The following is a 23,513-nucleotide window of genomic DNA, read 5'->3' as shown; positions in this document are numbered from 1 at the left end:
CTATATTCTTTACCTTGGCATGGATCCGTCGCGTTTGTACCAGCTGATCTCGGGTTGAGGGTATCCTGCGGCCTGACATGACATAGACGCACTGGACCCCAGGGCGGCGGTCAGCGACTCAGTGCCACCCGTGATAACCGGCTTTGCTGTTAAAATTAAAATAAACCACAAATTGCTTTAAAAATCCTCAAAATTAATATAACAAAAAATAAATACATGATTCTATGATCCATGGGAAAAAGTTGCAACATAGTTTTTTTTAAATATTATTTTTCTTTTTTTGATATTGTGTTACAGTACAGCTCACGAGTATCCCGACAAAAACACCGACCACCGTGTTTGAAAGTCCACGCTGAGCGTGGAAGTGTCGGTACCTTTGATCTATTGTTCTCTGTTACGGCCACCGAACGAGAAAAAACACGGTGCGACACGGTGCAACGCGATGCAACACGGACATTACACGGTGTAACACGCGGTATTTACCTGTGAAAAAAGGAGGATTTAGGAATAAAACAAATATAAATAAAATATTTTTTGATGTAGGTAAGAGAATCAAATAAAAAGACAAAGAAATAGAAATAAATAAAATTTTTATGCACGCAATTTTCAGACGTTTGCGATTGACACGGTTGATTTTTGTTAATATCAAAAATCGATATCGCCCACATAAAGGTTTGATCAATTAAAACACTGTCTAACATTTTCTTTTCCTTTTTAAAATTCAAATAAACGGTTCTATAAGTTTTTGTTTCAGTCCGTTTTTAAACGTAGTAGTAATCGTAGTTACTGTAGTTTGGCAGTTTCAATAGTGCATAGCACCATAACTGTGATCTTTTCTCACTTATACACTATTCAACAAATCTAACGGGTTGTTGAAAACAAATTTTTCTAAATAATATAATTATACAGCTTTATATCTAATATATTTTCAAATTTTCTTTCTTTTATACATAAATGTGATGTACTTGTCCATGTAGTACCGCACGGTACATATTCATAGCGCTATGAATCCGTGGATCGGTTCTTGAAATTTTTTTATTCTATCTTTATAGCAATTTGAGTTTAGAAATTATTTGTGTTCCAAGAATCTACTCTGTATTGCAATAATTACTGTTTGATTGTTTAATGATCGTCATATAAGAGAGGAGAGAGAGAGAGAGAGAGAGAGAGAGAGAGAGAGAGTACCAGTATGAGTTTAATTTAAGTACATTTTACTTGTAATTCAGTGTAATAAGTTAGATTTATAGTTTCCATTATTATATTTAACCCTTTTCCCTAAAATTGCGATAGAATATATGCAGTCAGGGTCCACGTGCTATCCCTGTCAATCAAATCAGCCCGCGAGATAGACCACGTGCCCCTTCCATGATATGGAAAAAATGTCGTTCTATTGTTTTTTTTAAGTCTGCAAAATAGAAAAATGTGTAACAATGACGTATTCAGTGTTTGAAATGTTTAGTTTCTTCATTCTAATACTGCATGCATGAGGGTTGGAATATTACGTTGTAAAATCTCTCTCTCTCTATCTCTCTCTCTCTCTCTCTACTTTTGTGCAACTTTTTTTGAATTATAAGAGTTCTATTTGTATGAATTTAATTCATTTATTTTAGATCCATGGTTTTAATAACGATTTCAACACAATGACTAAAAGTTTGTAAAGTTCACAATGTAATAAGATTTTTCGTTAAAATTTCGACGCTATTTCACTTCAATAAAGTTGTGTTTATTATAAATGCTTGCAAAAAGTTACCGGTATTATCTCATTCATCTTTTTAATCAATCAGGTTTTTTTGTACATACATGTATGTGAACCCGGTAAATAATTTCTTATCGCAAGTTAATACTTTGTGAAATTAGTTGCTGAATTGTTCCCGGATCCACGCGCCAATAGTCTTACGTGTAGTTGTTTGTGTACATATCTACAGACAATTTTTTTGTTTGTTAGAGATTAGGAAAAATCATTGAATTAACAAAGTAGAAGTAAGATATATTCAGACCATACACACGACGGGTTGTGATGAGTTACCATACAGGTGTTCGCGGAAAGGTGTGAATAACGGCATCTCGAGTACACCTGTTCAGACGTCCAAATATACACACAGTTAGTTGTAATTTCCAGTGACACCTAACAAGACAGACAATAACACCTGTTGTGTATAGAACCAAAGATGAAAGACAATGCTGTGTATCTGATCAGCTTACGTACATCGCACGAGTGATTTTTTCATGTGAAATCACGAGGCCATGACGAGCTATACGGAAATAAAGTTGAAAATTATTTTATGAAATGCGGGTATATTTTTAATACATGTACAATGCTTGAATATAATTTAAAAAGAGTTTGTACATGTATTTATCTATAATCTATAATATAAAAGTGATGTTTTGTTTATTCATTGCTACATAAATAGCTGAAGTCCAAATTATTCGAGTAACCGGTAATATGGGGTTGTTATTTACTACAGCACATCAACAGCACATGTTTTTAGAAAAACATGATCTGAAGTGTTTTCATTTCTCATTTTTAATCGGTTAAAAGTAAGGCTGTAAATTAATTAATAAACCAGAAAGTGTTTACAGATAACAGAAATAAGATGTTTAAGCTCCCGACATTTTAATACGATCGTCAGTTACAATATCACGTGTATTTAGAAAAAAAAACAAGATGAATAAAATTGATTTAAATTTTGATTATATATTAATTGATTATTAAATATTTTTGGTGAATTTATTTTAATTTATTTAAGAACAAATGAATTCAAAGGTATCCATTTACGTTGAGTTTTCAGATAACAAAAAATTAACTTCACGTTGACAGCCTCGACAATTTTCTGGGTCCGTGCAACTTAAGTAGACATTCTTTTTCTTTTAAAATGAAAAGGATATGTATGTTTCAACCCTTGTTAAGTCATAATTTCTATATTTCTAAACATACGCTATTTCTATCAACGTCTCAGGTAACGATATACACGGAGTGACACAATGGCCACCGAGTTACACGGGCGGCCACGGTGCGACACGGTGCTTTTTCTTGAATTTTCCAATACACATACACGGTGTCACACCGTGTGCACGGTGCGACACAGACCGTTTTCAACCGTGTTTTTTACACGGTGGGTGTCGGGATACTCGTGAGCTGTACTGTATACCTCTAACAAACAGTGTGACTTTTCTTGTAACTCGTCCGCCAGTGTTTTCTACCGTGCAGACATAAGTTCCTGCATCTTCTGGACGGATGGACTGAATAATCAGGAACGCCTCGTTAACAATGGCTCTCTGAGGAAGAGGAGCATCCTCCCGAGACCATGTGACAGTTGGCAGCGGAAATCCTGTTCAAAGAGTTCAATAATAGTTGTACATTGTACCTTGAAATTCATTGTCATTTTACCTCATATAAAATACTGGTGCATAAAGTCTTTTAACAATGGGCTTACCTGTTGAGACGCACTCCATTTCCACTTTTTCACCGGCATTAACCGTCTGTGTGTCATACTGGATAACGCCTCCATCACCTCCACCTAAAAGTGGAAAAGGCATTCAATGAAACTAAAGGCATGGTAGGATAATGATTACAGTAAAACACAGTTACAACGAACATCCTTTTAATGAATTCACACATTCGGCAAAGTCAGTTTCATTCCCCTAATCCAAAAATTGTATTGATCTAATCCGTTTTATAAAATTACATTCATAATGAATAAAAATCACTTGTCCTTTTGTTTAGCTACAACCATACTCAATCAAAGTCATATTTTATATAATACACAAATATGATTGATCTTCATCATTCAAACTGTGCTGTATACACATGTAATTTGTTAGGAACAAATTATTTTTGTGTTTTTAAGTGCATGTCCGTTACAGATTGCTTAATCAATGTACTATAGAGAGTGATAGAAGCAATAAATCACAATAAAATACAATGTAAACTAAAACAATGAGGATGAAGTGATGAACAAGACAAGGAGTAGCCGCTGACCTGAGATGACGGTGAGGATGATGTCGCCCTGGGCTGACCCTGCTGAGCTCCTAGCCCTACATATATAGCGGCCAGTGTCCTCTTGTCTCACATTGTTGATCCTGACAAAACAAAGCCAAGGTCTCCAATGTTAGTTTAAAAATCAAGGACAAATATTCAAATATGTGATTCAGCAATTATACAGTTTTTCACATAAATATTGTTGTTTCATCAATATTTTGGTGTTTCAATTTTCCGTAGATATTGCAAAATGCCCAGTTTTGGGGTTAATAAGTTCATGGACAATGGTCTTTCAAATAAATTGTTATCACATGCATGTATAACACTTTGATGAACATTTCCTTTTGTACATTGACTTAACAACTCAATGCCCAAAAATTGTTATTCAACAAAATAATACTGATGAAACCACAGTATGCAAGAACTTAAAGTCAGAATATCATTATGTTCTTCAATTTAAAAATTTCAATGATAAAGCATCTCATCTTGGTAACTCTTACTGTATCTTTTGACTACAAATCTTACGTGAGAACATTGTTCCTGATGTCGGAGTTAGAGGGTAATGCCCCGCCCAGCCTCTCCCATGTGACCTGGGGCTGTGGTGTACCTGTGACCTGACACCGCATGGACACCGTCTCACCTTCACGGGCTGACTGGTCTCTGTTGGAGACCACTATAGTGGGAGGCACTGAAAAGTAAAAGTCAAACTATCAGAGTCAGAATATCTACAATGGTAACACATTTTAATAGATGGTTGGGCTATCAACATATTAACCATCAGATCTACCTTAAAATTATCAAAATGAGATATGTTTTTCTTGCAGTAAACTCTCAAAAAGAACAATCACACAAACTATATATATGCATGGTTATTATAAAATCATACCCTGTACAATAACAACAGCAAAGCCATCTGAAGATCCTGCAGAGTTGGTGGCGACACATCTATACCGCCCAGCATCCGCCGCAGTGACCTGTCGGATCTCCAAAACGCCGTCCAGAGATTGAGTTGCTGAGGGGGACAAAATTCCGTCCATTTTAACCCACTCAATGTTAAAAGGTCCCTGGCCCTCAGGCTGACATCTAAGCCTCACGGTCTGTCCAGCCCTGGCCTCTACCTGGGCGGGTGAGATACTCAAGATGGGGGTCACTGTAAAAATACACACAATAATGATGTAGATTCATTTAAATTTATGAGGGCAAATTTTGTGTGTTTTAAATTTTAATTAAAATTCAAGAGAATGTAATTAAGTTTCAATAAATTTGAAAATGACTAAAATATCAAATTTGTTTTCTCAAATGGAACCTGGATTTGTAGATTAAAAAATCATTACCGGTATTTACTTTTAGTATGTTTCTAAACTTCAATTTACAGTAAAAGAGGTTATATATTTACACTGGTGGTTAAGTACACGTTTTTTATAGTCAAACAAAATGCATGGGTATTAAATACGTGGTTGCTCCATTAACCCCTCTTAAGTATTATTTTGTTACCATATGCATGGGGGTATTTTACGTAACAAATTTCCCCTACGCGTAAAAAAAACCAACTTTTATAGTAACAGTGACACATGAGCTGTTTAGTATAAAGACTTGCCTGTTACAATGATGAAGACAGATGTCTCATAGTTCCTGGCTGGTGTGGTAGCTGTACAGATGTACTCTCCGGCGTACTCCCTCTGGAATCGTGGAATGTAAAGAGTACCTCCCTGGATTCTGTGGTTAGGGGGCAGTGGTCCCTCCTTACGCCGCCACTGAATCAACGCATTGGTTAACCCTACACAGAAATCATGTCAAACTGAATTAATGCATTATTTAACCCTCTATAGTGAGAATTCACTTGAAACTGAATTAACACAATACTTTACCATGGATGAAAAGAATTTATGTAAAATTAGATATGTTGATGCATATGTGTATGGAATTGAATAACAGAATGAAATGGTCTTTTCTTACCTGTGGTGTCACACCTGAGTGTGACTGACTGACCCTCTGTTACTGACATTGTCTGGGGGCCCTCAATGGTCACACCGGGCACATTGGGATTTTCATCATTAACTGCAACAACCAACACTCATAAATTAGTACACATAATATACCATTAATCGGTCAATAATTCATCTCATTCAAACACAGAGTAAAACTGAACAACATGGTTACCGATAATCTGTGCAGTGTTCTCCGTAGTACCAACGTTATTGGTGGCAACACATACGTAGTTGCCCGAGTCAGTATTTGCCACGGATTCAATGGTCAGAGTAGCAGAGCCTGCTCCTTGCGGTAAGTTGATTGGCAGGTCTCCCCTGTTGGGGGCGGAGTCATATCGCCAGTAAACACTGGGGGTGGGGCTGCCCTGACCGATACATTCCAAGGTGATTCTCTGTCCAACTACTGCGTACACGGTTCTGCTGGGCTGAATGATTACCCTTGGTGGCCCTGTAAAATATTGAAACAAAGGGTCTCCAATGGTATTTCTAGCATCATGAAATGATACCACTGACTTAATGTAATTTCAATTACAGAAGAGAAAACCTCTTAATAAAACTAAAAATTTGATGCTAAGAATTCCATGAAATGTTCAAAAATCTTTTTTTTTCACCTTATGAGAGAATTTCGGCATCCTAAAGAGACAAATTCCTTTGGAAAGATATTTTACTCTCCCTAACCTACCTCCAAACACCCCCTCCCCCCAACTTTCCGAAAATCCCCAAAACAAATGACTCTGAGACTGTAACGAACACAGTGGGAGCAGTAAGGCGTACCTGCGATGAGGAGGGTGGCTGAGGCGCTAATGGAGCCCATTGAGTTGGTGGCAGTACAGATGTAGCTGCCTTGTTCCTCTCCTGTCACCCTGGTGAACATCAACACACCGTTTGGTTTGATCTCTGTGGTGGCTCTCTCAAACGACTCTCCCCCAGCCCTGTACCAAACAATCAGAATTACTGTAAACATATCATACTTAGTGTGCAATATATTGTGTATGTGTCGGTGCCAAGGTGACATTTAGCAGCAGTCCATTTTCCATAAGTGTATACTTGGTGGAAATTGATTTTTTAATAAATAAGCAAAGTTTTTTCACATATTTCTGAATTTATATATTCATACAGGCTGTAAACCGACTTATATTTCCATGCAAGAAATTTTTTCAAGGTTCACAAGAGTCTTTTCATCGGGATTATTTCTTGTCTCAAACCAGTCTTTATCATATTATCTTTTTTTATAACACAGGTGTTGATATGGCTTAGCTGGAAAAATTAGTCCCTGTGAACTAGTTCATCTCATTGACAAGTAAATGGCGAAATAAAGTCTTTGCAAGTAAAAGTTGCTTTACAGTGTATATGCGTGACATTTAATAATGTACTTGACCTATTTGATGCTATGCTCCACACCAAAAAATACTAAATAGATACACAGCCAAATGTATGGTTATACCTTTACATTAGACGTATCACTACTATTTTTCTGAAAACTATGAGGTCTTGTACATCTGCTACAATCCAAGAACTTACCTTGTCCAGGTGACTGTGGGCTGAGGCTCCCCTGAGGCTCTACACACAAACATGGCGCTCCCTCCTATGGAGGCTGTAGCAGTCTCCTCTGGGTACAGCGTTATTGTTGGCTTTGCTCTTGCTAACATAGAAGAATAGAGGATAAACACTAAATCAAAGCTTACCGGTATATACTGGGAAATCATGAAGAGTTTTTTGTACATAGAATTCTGCAAAGAAATTTTAAATAACTTACGCAGAACTTCTACGATGACCCAAGCCTGATCCTGGCCTGCTGAATTCTCGGCCAGACAGAGGTAAATTCCACGATCCTCCACTTGAGCTCCCACGATTCTCAGTGTTCCTCCAGTCACCTATACAAAATTTAGTCAAAAAGTGCGTTAAACACACAAAAAAGTAAAAAACTATAATCATATTTTAAGCTATTGTGGTGCCATATCTGGAAACCTTACTCTGTGTCTGTCAGTGAGGTCTCCTCGGCTCTTGCTCCAAGTAATGGTGGGCTGTGGTGTTCCCGTCACCTCACAACGAATGGTTGCCGTGGTTCCTTGGTCGATGGTCAGTTTCTGGTCCGGCGCATCAATGATAGCAGTTGGCCTCACAGCTGTTTAAAATTTTCATCAGTCATCAGAAATCGTGCATACAATTTATATTTATTAAAATATTATTTTGTAATTCAATATTTTCACACATTTGAAACAAGATTCCCATTTTAATTGATCTTAAATGTAAATCTCATATCAATTATCATAACAATATCTGGGACCTTTTCATGGCTGCATAGAACCCTCCCCCAACAGTGAACACTCACCAATGACCTCTGGGTTGACAGTGATAGTGGTGGTAACCGTGCCGCGTTCTCCCGTCGGAGCAATGGCTGTACAGATGTATCGACCGCCGCCAGAGAGCTGGATGTTGGGAATGGTCAGGACGCCGTTTGTCTGGGTGGAGCCTGCGGGGAGACCACCAGATCGGGACCACACTAACTGTGGCCTTGACCCATCAACGTAACAAACTAACTCAGCAGTGCCACCAGCCACCACAGTAACAATGCCCTGTCTTACCAGCACTGTCAAATCAGGTCTTGTCTCATCTAAAGCAAATGGAACAGGTAAAGAAATGACTTCTACAAGCAGTAAATAGAATACTTTCAACTAGGAAATATCAGCAAGGGAGTAATTTACAGATAATACACAAAAAAAGTATTCGCATACATATATGTATTTCTATGTACTGAGTAAAATTCATAATGTTTCACTGAAAAAATATATTTTAATCAAAAATATCTTTGTGTGACGTTTTTACCTCGGATTGGTGTAATTTGCAACAAATGAAAACTTAAGAATTTACATTAAGACATTGGTTACTTACATTATCGTAATTCATATTTTGTACTACTTACTCATCATTATATCAACAGTTAACTTTTTTCTTTCACAAGGGCTGCCTGCTTACCTCTTTGAACAAACAAGATGGTGCGTATCTCGGACATTCCTGCCACGTTAGTTCCTTTACAGTAATATTCTCCTTCATCCGACTGTACGGCGATGGGAATCCTGAACACACCATTGTTCAAAGTGGCTGCTGAATTCATTGGGTATCTACCCCCCTCCTTCCTTCTCCACTCCAGGGTGGGGGTTGGACGGCCAGAGACCGCCAGACAAGTAAACACAACTTCCTGCCCCTCCTTGACGGTCTGGTAGCGGGGCTCAATTCGGATTTCTGGAGCAGTTTCTGTGGCTAAAGTAGAATGTTAGAATTAATAACAACACCAAGTTCAGTATCACCACATTCTAGTATGCACAGATGGTGAATGATCTAGAGGAACTGAAGATGAATCACTTATGATCAAAAAATAAAATAAGAATACAGAAATTTCAAATTGAAAAATTCTCATTTCCAACTTTTAATTTAAACATTTTTATTGGTAACAGGTTAATCCCGTCTTAAAAAATTTCAAACTTTTTGTATTGGATATTTTTTTTTCTAAAAAAAAAACACAATAAAAATCCCTCTACAAGAGCTGATGACTTAATTGAGAGAATAATGTAAAACTGTTGACCAGCTGGACAACTGTAGAGTACCATTAGAGTACCAGTACCTACCACTGACTGTTAGTACAGCCACTGCGGTATCAGTGGACATGATGTCGGACCCAGTACACATGTAGGTCCCAGCATCCTCTGGCTGAAGGTTGGGGATTACCAGTACTCCATTCCTCTCGGTTGCCTTAGATGGAAGGGTGCCACTTTGTTTGGACCAGGCCAGGATGTAGGTCATCTGAAAGAAAAAACAATTTCATTCATATATCAAGAAAATTATGCCATGAACATTTTAAACCCATTTATTTAATTTAATTTTTAAATATAATAGTACTGGTTACATCAAATATTGTGGGTTTTGTTCTCTATAACTGCCTATAAAGTCTTTTCAGATGTATGTAGAAGTTTGGTTTTTCTTGAATTCAGAAAAAAAAATAACATATAAGTGAATATTCAAGTCTTACTCTGCAATTTTTGTCACTTACAGTGTTTGATCCTGAGGCAGTGCAGACAAATCGTACGGACTGGCCCTGGCTTTTGGTGACTGATGTTGGCTCATCGATTCTAACACGAATAGGCTGCTCTCGACCTTCATTACAAAGATGTACAAGTATTACATGTATGTTTCTCATCCATGTAAAAACACAGTCCATAACAAAATGTTCCCAAGATCTACATGTATTTACATCAAATTTACACATTTCAATTCTATGCGAAGAAAGACTTCGAAAGATCTTCCATTTTAAGAAAAAGTCAGAAATGCAAAATAGCACAGCAAAACTTCTAAAAATTTACTTTGCCACTATAAAGTTAGCGTCTCCTCCAATTCCCAATGACCCTAAATGCTAAGCATTACCTGTAACCTGCAGAGTCACGATTCCTCTGGTACTCCCGTGTATATTGGTGGCGGTACATATGTACTGTCCGGAGTCCGTCTGCACTAGATCTCTGATAGTCAGGGTGTAGCGAGAGTTCGTGTTGGCTCGAGATGGAAGAGGCTGGCGATTGGCTCGAGTCCAGACGACATTGAACGGCCCGGGCCCACTGACCTCGCAGGTAAATATCACAGTGTGCCCCACGGGCTCTTCTACCCTTATTGGGCCAACCTCTACCACAGGTTCCAATGAGGCTGTGAATAATCGAAACAGAGAATGTACAAATGTATTTCAACTCACGGTGCATTTGATAATTTAATTCACAAGTATGTCTTATAATGTACCAGTACACCACTTTACAGAAACATACCTCCTTGTGTGCAAGATCCACCAATTTCTCTGGGATTTCCAGTGTAACCTCTGGCTGTGTCACATCTTGAATTAAAAAAGGACAAATTAATGAATGCCTGATAAATAAATTAAAGTATAGCTGAAATGGTACTTGAAATTCAGTATCTTAATAAGCATGCTTGCATGATATTGATACATAATTATAAATAAAATTATTTATATAAAATCATTCATGAAATAAATAAACAGAGATAGACTTACGTTCCACAGTCCCTGCCTAGGTACCCCACAGGACATCTGTCACAGGTGGGTATACCATCAGTGTCCAGTCTACAGGTGCGAGAGAATCTGAAAGCATACAACAAACAGGGCACTTACTTCTCCAGTTCCAATCATAAAAAGTGCAGCCAAACCAATTAATGCTCTCCAAAACTAAAAATAATTCACAGTCATTAAAAACTACTTTCCCAACAATCAATTGGTGATGAATCATGGGAACTTACTGGTTAGATGGGATGGTCAAGGGGCAAGGACAGGGTCTACAGTCAGAGGCTGTTCCTGAGGTGGCGTCGCCATAGAAACCGTCGGCACATCTTTCACATCGGTCACCTTCGGTGTTATGTTGGCAGTTCTACCCAGAAAAAAACAAGCAGATTATGTACTTGTACATGTATTAATATACATCTAGTATTGTCCCTTAAGATTTAAGATAACTTGAAAAACATGCATATATGTTTTAATTAATATACATCTACTGTTTTCATAATGTAAGGATATCTTGAAATACATACACAGAAATAGAGAATCTAATCATTTTAGGGGCATAAAGTATTAACATACATTCCTATGAATAAATTAAAAGTAATTGTTAGTGTGTAACATCTTCAGGGACATTCCTTGTTAGACACTTACCAGACACTGGCCGGTACGGGTGTCACAGGAGTCGGCATGGTTGTTACAGCTACACCTAACACATCGTCTACCCACTCCATCTTCCTGGAGGAGGTACCCAGGGGCACACTGTTCACACGAGGACCCGGTGTGACCCTCAGGGCACTGGCAGCTCTCGATCTGGGGCATGCGGCCAAAGTTTGTTGGGTTGGAGGTGGAGGTCTCCATGTACAGGTCCCTCAGTGAGGCGCTGCCCATCAGGGTGTGGTAGGTGGCCCGGATCAGAATGGCCTCAATGTTGGACAGGATGGACATGAAGGTCTCCCGTGACGGGGAGGTACCATCCAACATTCTGAAGGTGCTCTGTTGATACAAAATAATTTTTAACTTTAACTTACTTTTCTTTGTTAAATGATGTGTTGACATGACAAAAGAAATACCGTTTTTAGTAAACCTCATTTCATACAATGCATTAAAAAAATCACCATCAAAATCTCTCACCTTTTATTGTATACTGTAAATTCCTAATTAAACGCGAGGAATTAATATCCGCGTAAAATCGCGAGAAGTCTGTCTCGCGAATTTTAAAATCTCGCTTTTAATTTTGGGACACATGTAAACAACATGAAAATAAGATAAAATTTCGGCATTCGCGATTTTATGTTCTCGCAATTTAATGGTAAATTGTTGAATCGCAGAATTAAGTACTCGCGTAAAATAAGGAATCTACAGTATATTTTTTGGTTGATTTTGAAGTTTTCGTGTAAAACATTTCTTTTAATAATCAAATTCACTTCTGGTTTAACTTTCAATATGAATTCTTATGAATCTGAGCCAGGAAGATAGCAATGGCTGACCTCCACCAGATGAATTTTGTAAGATTCAGGTTGATAAGGCTGGGAGGGTGGGTCAAACAGATAATACATCCTCTGTCGCTGGCCAGGGGTCTAAATAAACAAGAAACCATCATAATTATACTTTAATCAATTGCCTAAGAAAACAATCACATCATTAATAAATTGTATATTTTGTTATACAAAAATTGAGCTCTACGTGAATTGATACACTTGTTAATTATCCAGAGTGTTATACAAAAATTGAGCTCTATGTGAATTGATACACTTGTTAATTATCAAGAGTGTTGAGCATGCTTTACATTACGAGGAAAACCTACAATGATTTCGATGTCCACATCTCGGAACGTTTGACCTCCATCCAGGGCCACAACAGTCTCCAGTGTAAAACTCAGGTATCCTCCATAGGAAGTCACCTGTATGAAACAAAATCCACATTTATTTCTAGACTTATAGATGCATATTCATACACTGTAAAACACCCAATTCATTCTTGGTTTTATCTGGACAAATGCATACTGTTATATTTGTAGATGACTATGTAAAATTGCAAGAAGTATCGCTCAAAGATTTTTAAAATCTTGCTTTTATTTTTCTGACAGTTAAGAACTACATGTATATGAAATGATAAACTACTGGTGGCTGCAATTTTTTTCTTGCAAAATGATGATGAAATAGTGTCATGGAATTAAGTACTAGTGTAAAATAAGAATGCAAGTAAATAACTAAGAAATGCTGCGTGAATTAATCAGTGTAAGTGATAACAAAGACTTGCCTTATTTCCTCTGAATTTGGGTGGAAGACTGAAGAAGAGGCTCTCGCGTTCCCGCTGAATTCCTGTGAATTGATTGAACAGGATCTCGTTTCTGTCCGTGTTGATGACAAATCCATCAGTGATGGAGTTACTTAGGCGACGATTGGTCAGCACAAAGTTGTGTGTGTCCGATCCCGAGAAATTTGGATAAATCTGCAAATGGTGTTATTTCTTATGTTATATATATGTAATGAAGGTACATGTATAATGTCTTTAAGCTGATAATTAAGTTAACATAATGCAATATATTTTTTTTTTCAAAAGAATAAAATGATTTCATTCAAATTTGGAAAGGGGGGCACTTTTGTGGATTGTCGGTTTTTACCAGGTTCATGCCATCAGGCTTAATAATATTCATGAATTCCCCTTCATGCATTTTTAACAAATATCAACCGTAGTAAGGATCTGGAATATGTTATTGACAATGAAATCCATAAAAGCCACCACGAATATTAATGATTCCACAGTAGTGACTTTCTGACGTACCCTGTCTTTATAGAAGGCGGAGGAGCTACACTGAGTCCCTACACCCGAGCACCAACAAGACAAGCATCCCTGGGCGTTCTCTTCACTCAAGTGAAAGTAGCCATCTTTACAGAAACGACACTGTTGACCTCGAACATTTGCCTAAAAAATAACGTAAAATTCATATACATCAACCATACAAAAATAAAAGTACAATTCATATGCAGCTGAATATTGCTGAGCCATGTGTTTATACAAACATCATCAAATAGAAATAGGGTAAGTTATAAATAAAACCTGACTGTAAAGAATGAGTACTGACTTTACACTGGCACTGTCTGCTGGCTACATCACACTGGGTGTTGGGGACAGTTCCACGGCTGTCACACTGACAATCTGGGCCTGAAAATAAGCCGACACTCAACCACTGTAGCTTTTAAATAATTTCACCATTTTTGACTAACACAATATGAAACTTACTAAATTTATGGCAAGTACAATGTACATTTATTTCAATGGCATATTGCAGTGAAATAAAAATGTTCTGTTTATCACTGTTTAGGTGTAGATTAAGCAAACAAGCATAAAGTCTCACCAGTTGATATTTTACAGTAATCTCCAGGTTGCATTGGATTTCCAGTGTATCCCTGAATACAACTATTAAATAAAAATAAAATTTATAATTAAAAAGAAACCCCGAAAAAAAAACTAATAACCAAAGATATGTACTTAAATGGATTAATTGTGAGCAGTTAGTACTTAAGAATCTTGTATACTCTTGTATACTTTACCTCTCACATCTGGAACCTGTGTGACCTGCAGGGCAGGCAGTACATCTGACTTGTCCACCTCTACCCAACTCACATGTAGGACTGAACCTGTGAAAAGGAAGTATGTATCATAATGAATTGAGAGAGAGAGAGAGAGAGAGAGAGAGAGAGAGACAGACAGACAGACAGACAGAGAGAGAGAAAGAGAAGCATACTTACTGGTTGGGAGCTTGCGTCAGAGGGCAAGGACATGGCTGGCAATCATTGGGTGTCCCTCTTGTGGCATCACCATAGAAACCAGTGGCACATCTTTCACAGCTTTCTCCATCCGTGTTGTGTTGACAATTCTGATTTAGAGACATATATAAATGTAATACGGCTACTACTATTTAACATCATTCTCCTGATATCATTTACCACTAATATAATTTTCTTGAAAGCAAAATCAAGTTTCCTTTAATTTCTTCTAATTTCAATTTTTTGAAATTTTTATACAATGTGTAAGTAAATGAACATCAATACATGTAAATAAACTTTGATTGAAAAAAAGAACCCACACCGACTGTGTTACCTACCCTGCAGCGTCCGGTATCTGGGTCACACTCCCCTGAGTGGCCGTTACATTGACAGGGCTCGCACGTCCCGAGATAAGCGCCACCTCCACTGCGAGTGTAGCCCACATCACAGTCCTAGAAGGTCGAAAATTTATGAATTGACATTTGATTTTTAACACACAAGTTTCATCCCAGATACCAATCACAAAATGACATATACTGTGGTTTCATTAATATTAATATTCATGGACGTCAATTTTTCGTGGATTTCGTGACAAGCAAAGTTTCAAGGATTTGTAATTTGTGGCCAATGATCCTATCAATACAATATGTTATAAGAAATTGCACTTCAATGAAAATTTATTTTTTCAAGGATAAAAAACAATGAAATCCACGAAAATTGGTATTCAAGGAATACTGAGAAAACCACACTATTAAAGACACTAATCCCTTTTTTCCTTACCTCACAAGACAGTCCTTTGTAACCCCTAGGACACTGGCACTGTTCCACTGTGGAAGCCCGACCTTGACCTGTGACCCGGTCTTCAGCGATATCCATGACAACATCTCTAATGCTGAAAGACACGCATTTCAAAATTCAGTGACAATTCAGTCAGCTTAAAAATATATACCCTTAAAAAGTGAATAATCATGTTTATCTAATATCCCAATTCTATTATGCTAATATCTTGGTAAGCAATATTTTAAGCATAAAAATAATGATAACTAGACACGATCTCGTTGCGAGCAACGAGGAGGTCTTCCGTCCGCTGAAGATGGAAGACCCTAATAATAAAACATTGTTTTTGTCTAAATCTTAATTAAAGAGTGTTTTTCAACTTGTACTACAGTCAAACACCCTTTTATGTTGAATATTTTAGTTAGAAAATTAGATAAAAAGGAGAGAAAGAAATAGAGAGAAAGAACAAATCTTGGCTCCGGCGAGATTAGAACACACAGCCTTTGCAGGTGTCTCAAAACAAAGCTGGCGCGAAATAATTCCCGAATTTGTCTTTGAATTTTGGGAGTTTCCGCCCGGGAGAGGAGCTGAGTTTTTGTATGAGATGAAAAACAACGTGTAAGATGTCTGACTATTCAGGTTTGGTAACAGTGCGAGGTCATTTGAAATATTGATGCGTGTTTGTGTCTGGAGGGGGGGGGGGGGGGGTGAAAAGACCCAAGCTTGATTTTCGTCTTAAATAAATCGAAAATAGAATTTTGAGGTGTGGATCTCGGATTCGGTTAACAACAATTAGGGGAAGTCCTAAAACAATGACTGATGCATTTTACCTATGTATTTCAGTGTTGAGAATGTTTTTTCGTGTCGTTTACTATTATGTTTGACTGTTTTATTTCAGCAGGATTGATAAAATCTTTATAAATGTAGAAATAACGAAATCAGTAACACGTAAATTTATTCGGTAAAAATTTGATGACAGAAATTTCCACAGTTCTAACATTCATAAGTAGTTCACATGCTATCGTAGATACAGACTAAACGGAAAACAAGAAATATACATGCAACAGAAATATTATGCGGCTGCTTACATCCCTTGTACTGTGTAAATTTTAAGTCCCCGTACAGGCTATACTCGCCGTTTGATCTCAGGAATTTCTTCTTAATTGTTCAATCCGCTGCATATTTCACAGACAATAAGAATGGGGTCCGAGGTACATTTGCACAAAATTTCATTAGGATTGAGTAAGGGGCTCGGGAGTTAGAATTTTTTTCTACAGTACATGTCAAGCACGCCAATCGAAACTCGAATGCCCCAAAAATTCATATCTCTCTTAAAAATGAACGAATAGGTCTGGTCATTAGTACAGTAATCTAGACTTGAACTAGGTTGAAAATAAAGGTTCAAGATGACAGATCCAGTAAAATCAGGCCAGGAAAACTAAATGATTTTGTGAAAAGGAAGGGGCGGGGGGGGGGTCGGTGCGTGTACTTTGTAAATTTAATTTCCAGGTATAGGCAATAAGCACCGTTTAATTTCAGGAATTTTGTCTTCATTGTTCAATCCGCTGCATATTTCACAGACAATAAGAATGGGGTCCGCGGTTCATTTTCACAAATTTTCATTAGGATTGAGTGAAGGGCTTGGAAGTTAGAATTTTTTTTATAGTACATGTCAAACACGACAATTGAAACTCAAATGCCAAAAACTTCATAACTCTGTTATTAATGAACGAATTGGTCTGGTCATAAGTACAGTTATCTAGAATGGTAATTAGTTAAAATTAAAGGCCCAAGATCAAAGATCAAGTAAAATCGGGCCAGAAAAACTAAATGATTTTATGAATTGGGAGGGTGGGGGGGTCGGTCGTTGACTGCTTTATTAAACGTAGAATATTAAATTCTTAATATCACATATTACACAATTTCTAAATAAAATACATATGTAAGAACAATATATAAGCGTTGTTTGAAAGATGTAACTATTGATTTTTTTACATCTATTTATTCTTAGGCTCAAACACTCATAAACGGGTGGTCAGTTTTTAAACTTTGTCGCAGTTACCCGTTCGTTTGTATAGTTACGTGTATAAACTTCGGAGGCTTTTCTTAATCCCGACAGGCAACAGATTTGTATCAGTATATAGACATGCACAAAAAAGTAAAAAGTACACCATCTTTAATAAAAACGACTTTTTAGCGTTGACTTCCAATCAGTAAGAAGACAATCACTTAACAATGAATTTCAAATCATTTGAATCCATAGACATTATCCCGTAACTTGATATAAAATATGTATAATTTTTGGACGCCTATGTACATTTAGCTTCTTTCCAATTTACTCCACGTTACCTGTACTAGTTCTTATTCAAATGCTAAAACATTTGTACTTGAGAGAGAGAGAGAGAGAGAGAGAGAGAGAGATTACATAGCGTTTTATAATGTTCAGGAAATCAATATATAAGCAACCTTTGTCATTAAACGCATGTATACATGCATGTGTGTATCTATATATGGGATTAAATACTAAGCAGTCCTCCTTTTTAAGCCGAGTAGAATAACGTGGGTGCATTGCTAAATGTTGTGTGCATACAGTCATTGAGATGGCGGCATTTCTTTGATGCCGGCAAAGCGACCCAGCGAACTCTAATGCGGTCGAACTGCAGGGGCACTTCGGCGGCATGTCTTTGATGTTGGCGATGCAACGAGCGTCGTAATTTAGAAAGCTGCTGACAGAAAATAGCTCTATATTTGTACTAAAAAAAGCCGCTATCTTTTTTTATTTATGACAAAAATAAAAAGGAAAACATTCAAATCCATCATTTTAAAGATAAACCCATTAATCAAAACACAAATTAGAGAGAAAAAAGATTCGGCACTCAGGGACTGAACCCGGGTCGCCTGGGCACAAGTCCACCACTCTAACGACTGAGCTACGCGGACCCTCGCTTCAGAATTTTGGAGTCTAAAATCTCAAGAATGCGTGGATTGATTTTAAAACAAATTTCATATTCTGAAGTTTTGAGAGCGTCTTTATCGAATGAAAAACTAAAAAAAATTCAAATCCAAAAAATAAAAAAATTAAGGTTTTTCATTTCCTTCCGGTGACGACCGGAAGTGACGGCGGACGTTCGGATATGCGAAGGGCACTGCGGCCCTTCACTCTCTACCTTCTCTGAAAATTTGAAAGTCGTATCTGGAATACTTTTTGAGAAAAATTGTGAACAAGCAAAAACATAAAATCTTTAATATCTCGGTACCGGAAGTGACGACCAAAACAATCTCGTGTAATTTTCTTACAAATTTTGTCATGAATAAGATCTGAAAGTTTCACGAAAATCGGCTGAAGCGTTTTTGAGAAAACGTGACAGAAAAAAAAATTAATAATAATAATAATAGAGGAAAAGAAACAAAGCAAAAACAATAAGGTCTTCCGTTTCCAACGGAAGACCTTAATTATTTTCAAAATGCTGATTTTTTTTTTAGCGATAAAAAAATATACCTTGCTTCATCTGTGTCTCTGGTGAATGTTGCTCGAATTAAGATGGCGTCCAGATCTGCCAGAGCCATCAACAAGAACTCTCTGGTTGTTGCCGACCCATCCAAGGCTGTCCAAGCATTCTGAACAAAATACCATTATATACACTTAGAATGTTTGACCACTGATGAAAGTCTTGTAAACATTTCGTCTTCAGAGGATAGTTATGCTCCTAAGCCTACATTTTCTTTTTAATTATACTGCCTGATTATTTAAATTTCTCGAGTGAATTTGACACACCCCTTACCTCAGTGAATGGCACTCTATAGGAGGATGGAGTGTTCGGTCGGTTTTCCAGTGTGGACCTGTGAATTAGGGTGACTCCATTTCCCTAAAAAACATACATTTTCTACATTTATTTTCTTGAACACCAGTGAATGAGCTTATATATTTAAATCTCACTTAATATTAAGCCGTCCACAATAATAAATGCTGTAAACCAACTTAGCTACATGAGCTAGAAAAGTTTTTGAAATTCACAGGATGTCTTCATCACAAATACACATATGTCACTCTAAAAGTTAACCAGCCTTTCAAATCTTTAAATGATTTTTAAAAATGTTCAAGTTCATCCACATAGGTTCTGTCATGAAAATTTGTCGCAACCAACCAGTTAACCTTTGATTGATCACAGGAGTAAAAGTTGGTTTATAGTAAATAATATGAATCAAAAAGATGAAATAATTTTATCACGAAGTTAGAGTATCTTTATAGTCTTTTACAAAGAGTAAGCTTAATAACCAATGAACAAAACACTCACGATGAGCTCCACTAGGGGGCCGTCCAGTTCACTGGGGGAGGCATCCAGCCCCGGTCTGTAGGACAGCACAAACTTCAGGTACCCTCCGTAAGAAATCACCTACAGAGAGCAGAATCAGGTTATGAACAAACTTTTTAGTTACCAATAGTTAGAAATATATCATCGTCAAGAATATTTTTTCCAACAATGAAACACAAAGATTAAGGGAATAAAACTGTGTGATTTGCTGTAAGCATGCTCATTTTCACTGTGTTTTACTGTATATATGCATGACGGTCAATTTTCACAGTATGCGTCTAACTACATGAAGGGCAAGTTTCACTGCATATGTTAAGCTACATGAAGGGCAAGTTTCACTGTACATGTGCTGCTGGGCCTTGACTGACCTTGTCCCCGAGGAAGCGTTTGGGCAGTGACCAGTAGTACACTTGCTCCCTCTGGTTGTTGAAGTTACGATACACCAGCTCCCTCACATTGCTGTTAACGGTCAATCCCTCCGATATCGTCTCTCTCTGAAGCAAGTCCGTCAGCACAAAGTCGTTGCTGTTTCTTGAAAACACAGCACCAATCTGCAAGTGAAAGTAAGAAGTAATGACAACTATTAACAACTATTGTGACTGAATGCATTGTTTATTGCTTGTTATCACACAGTTATGCAATACTTACATATACTTAATCGAAATACATGTATTTTAATTTTGGAGATTATGGAAACATTAAATATAAAATATGATGCAATTTAAAAAAAAGATTTGAAAGTTAAGTCAAATCAGCCAACATATCAAAACTATCTACTGGAAAGTCATATAGACTAATATATATATATTTTTTTTTGAATCTGTATTCTGTACAGTCATGTAGATTGAAATACATGTATCTACAATCTATGACACTAGACTGTGTAGTTCTGTAATCAGCCATCTCTAATTACAGACACAGTGAGTTATCCTACCTGGGCTTTGTTCCATGAGGTACTAGTACACTGCTTGGTCACGCCCATACAGAAACAGCGCAGGCAGCCATAGGGGTTGTCAGCGTCCAGGAAGAATGTGTTCTCCTGACACTGGTCACAGTTCTTCCCCACAACATTAGGCTGGAAAAAGAAAAATCAAAACTGAACCTTTTAGGGTACATGTGTAAGTATACAGAGAGCTGATATTTTCTGCTTTAATGATTAGCAAGTTGGTAAAAAAAAAAAATTGATGTCCAGGGGTGTGAACATGGCAGCCTCACCTTACATCTACACCCAGTCACTGGGTCAGGCTGTCTGCTGTAGCTACCCCGAGAATCACAGATGTCAGGTACTAAAAATATTTTAAAAAACAGTTGAGAACTACAAATCTTGGCCAAATCTTTTGGACTGATGAAATTCAACAGGCGAATATCCATATAAACTTACAGCCCACTTTGCGGCAGTAGTTGCCTATCACCGAGGGCTGACCAATGTATCCGACAGCACATCTCTCACAGTTCCTGCCAGTATAGCCTGCTCTACAAGCCGTACAAGTTGGTCTGCCATCTACATCCAATTTACAGGTGTCGCTGAAACTATAACAAGCCAGGAAGTCAACAGTCAGCTGATCAATCGAATTGTTGGAATTTCTTATAATTTCTGCTGTATGGAGCAATCTATATACCAAAAGCCAACTTTTTTTTGTAAATTACAAACATTTCTCTTTTTAAACCAGTCTACACATATCCTAATTAATTCTATTTATGATTTTAAACTTCATATTTGATGTCGCAAAAATTTGTTACCACAAACCATTTTCTAGGGAGTTTATCATATAATCATTAACTATTCAGAATATATCATAACAATATATTCTGGGCTTTTTCTGACTAATATGTACCTGTTGGTTGGGGTGGTCAGGGGACAAGGACAGCGCTGACAGGCATCAGGGGTACCCACCCTGGCATCTCCGTAAAATCCAACAGCACAACGCTCACATTGGCTACCCTCTGTGTTGTGATCACAGAACTGAAACAAAATGTGACATTCAACTTAACCCTATTTCTGTAGCTCCACCTCAGTGAAAGGTAACCATTCACACCATTATGTCCTTTAAGCATCATGACATTTTCATTGCAATATCATTAATTTGACCTTGATGGTCATGAATAACCTTGAACCTTAACCAGGTGACTTGCCTTTGACTTGATTTTTAAAAGCCAGTTCAGAAGTAAAAAGGTAAAGAAAAAAATTGTTATCAGTTTTAATTCACTAAGAGATCACAGCCTTACCCTACATGCTCCGGTCAGAGGGTCACAGTCTGCTGAATGTCCGTTACAGTTACATCTGGTACAGATACCCAGGTATCGCCCGCTCTGTACTCTTGTGTATCCAGGAGCACAGTCCTATAATTAATATACACAATAAAGAACATGCAAATAGTCATCTGTGGATTAAATCAGGGTTGTTGACATACAACATGGGAGACCTATGATAACATGTTGACGAACAACTTAGGGTCCTAGAACAAAATGTTGACATACAACTTTGGGGACCTATAATGACATGGGAACCTAAAATGACTCAAATTGACATACAACATGGGGACCTTTAATGACATATTGACTACAACATGGGGGTGGGGCTAGAATAAAATCTTGACATACCTTTACAATATGGGGGCTACAACATGTGGGACTTATAAAGACATGTTGACATACAACATGTGGGACCTATAATAACATGTTGACATACAACATAGGACCTATAATGACATATTGACATACAACATGTGGGACCTGTAATGACATGTTGACATACAACGTAGGACCTATAATATGTTGACATACAACATGTGGGACCTATAATGTGGGACATACATGACATGTTGACATAAATAATGGGGGGCTAGAATGAAATTTTGATGTACAAAATGGGAGATTAGTAGTTGCGTACCTGACAGGAGAGGCCAGAGTATCCCGGGGGACATTCACACTTCTCCACATACACTGCTCTACCTAGGCCTGTCGACTCCCTGGCACCACTGCTCAGTTCTACATTGCCGATCCTAAAAAACCCAATTCAAAAGATTATTTCTACATTTATAAATCAGTTGAAAAATCACTTTTCCTATTTAAAATTTACCTCAAACACTCAAAAACAACACCACATAACTCTTTTGGAAAAAATACATTTTGAAATTGAAGAAAGTATGTCAAAAGTTTTGATGAAAATATGTCATTTATACAGTTTTAGATTACAGGTACAAACCAGGTCATGAATAGCCTGGTCACCGGTTGAGGGCCCTGCTGGATTCATTGTGAGACATGATATAGATATACTCCAGAGACTCTCTCTCTCTCTCTTTCTCTCCCTATATTTACCTGGTGAGGGCCATGCTTGCATCATAGTGGGACCTGACATAGATATAATCCACATTCTCCAGGACCATCATTAGGTCCTCCCTGCTGGCGTACTCAAACACAGGGGTGTCCCCACGACGCGGCATATCACCCTTAGTCCACGCATTCTGACAAATCACATTAATCAAAACTGCTTAATGTCAAATCTTTAAAATTAATGATATAGTTTACAAATAAATATATTGAACAATAAAATGTATACAATAAAATATGGTTAAAGTGCCTGGGATAATCAATTTTGATTTGTTATATCCTATTTTTGATACATTTGTGGATAAG

The 23,513-nt window shown here is 37.4% G+C and overlaps 1 protein-coding gene across 7 annotated transcripts in view; it reads right to left on the bottom strand.

Moving 5' to 3' along the window:
- Nucleotides 1-23,513, bottom strand: part of LOC128186518 (basement membrane-specific heparan sulfate proteoglycan core protein-like) — a 74,890-nt gene that overhangs the window by 14,968 nt on the left and 36,409 nt on the right. For all 7 annotated transcript variants that reach the window (XM_052856307.1, XM_052856306.1, XM_052856308.1 and 4 more), the window contains 43 exons: nt 23,196-23,341; nt 22,768-22,879; nt 22,104-22,217; nt 21,713-21,840; nt 21,259-21,407; nt 21,093-21,163; nt 20,812-20,952; nt 20,246-20,428; nt 19,860-19,958; nt 19,347-19,430; nt 19,064-19,182; nt 15,568-15,679; nt 15,126-15,239; nt 14,770-14,897; nt 14,572-14,658; nt 14,376-14,437; nt 14,103-14,182; nt 13,802-13,942; nt 13,277-13,468; nt 12,822-12,917; nt 12,505-12,594; nt 11,669-12,010; nt 11,260-11,387; nt 11,018-11,104; nt 10,776-10,840; nt 10,387-10,659; nt 10,016-10,119; nt 9,594-9,768; nt 8,944-9,228; nt 8,300-8,581; nt 7,941-8,092; nt 7,724-7,841; nt 7,489-7,609; nt 6,742-6,899; nt 6,140-6,415; nt 5,936-6,037; nt 5,577-5,756; nt 4,866-5,129; nt 4,505-4,667; nt 3,980-4,080; nt 3,435-3,518; nt 3,150-3,329; nt 14-146 (listed from right to left, as the gene is read on the bottom strand). In XM_052856307.1, the coding sequence (XP_052712267.1) occupies nt 14-146; nt 3,150-3,329; nt 3,435-3,518; nt 3,980-4,080; nt 4,505-4,667; nt 4,866-5,129; nt 5,577-5,756; nt 5,936-6,037; nt 6,140-6,415; nt 6,742-6,899; nt 7,489-7,609; nt 7,724-7,841; nt 7,941-8,092; nt 8,300-8,581; nt 8,944-9,228; nt 9,594-9,768; nt 10,016-10,119; nt 10,387-10,659; nt 10,776-10,840; nt 11,018-11,104; nt 11,260-11,387; nt 11,669-12,010; nt 12,505-12,594; nt 12,822-12,917; nt 13,277-13,468; nt 13,802-13,942; nt 14,103-14,182; nt 14,376-14,437; nt 14,572-14,658; nt 14,770-14,897; nt 15,126-15,239; nt 15,568-15,679; nt 19,064-19,182; nt 19,347-19,430; nt 19,860-19,958; nt 20,246-20,428; nt 20,812-20,952; nt 21,093-21,163; nt 21,259-21,407; nt 21,713-21,840; nt 22,104-22,217; nt 22,768-22,879; nt 23,196-23,341 (6,221 nt within the window). The remainder of the gene's footprint in view (nt 1-13; nt 147-3,149; nt 3,330-3,434; nt 3,519-3,979; nt 4,081-4,504; nt 4,668-4,865; nt 5,130-5,576; nt 5,757-5,935; nt 6,038-6,139; nt 6,416-6,741; nt 6,900-7,488; nt 7,610-7,723; nt 7,842-7,940; nt 8,093-8,299; nt 8,582-8,943; nt 9,229-9,593; nt 9,769-10,015; nt 10,120-10,386; nt 10,660-10,775; nt 10,841-11,017; nt 11,105-11,259; nt 11,388-11,668; nt 12,011-12,504; nt 12,595-12,821; nt 12,918-13,276; nt 13,469-13,801; nt 13,943-14,102; nt 14,183-14,375; nt 14,438-14,571; nt 14,659-14,769; nt 14,898-15,125; nt 15,240-15,567; nt 15,680-19,063; nt 19,183-19,346; nt 19,431-19,859; nt 19,959-20,245; nt 20,429-20,811; nt 20,953-21,092; nt 21,164-21,258; nt 21,408-21,712; nt 21,841-22,103; nt 22,218-22,767; nt 22,880-23,195; nt 23,342-23,513) is intronic.

Source organism: Crassostrea angulata, chromosome 6, assembly GCF_025612915.1.
Source record: "Crassostrea angulata isolate pt1a10 chromosome 6, ASM2561291v2, whole genome shotgun sequence".
Lineage (NCBI taxonomy): Eukaryota > Metazoa > Mollusca > Bivalvia > Ostreida > Ostreidae > Magallana > Magallana angulata.
This window is presented reverse-complemented; position numbering and strand designations above follow the sequence as displayed.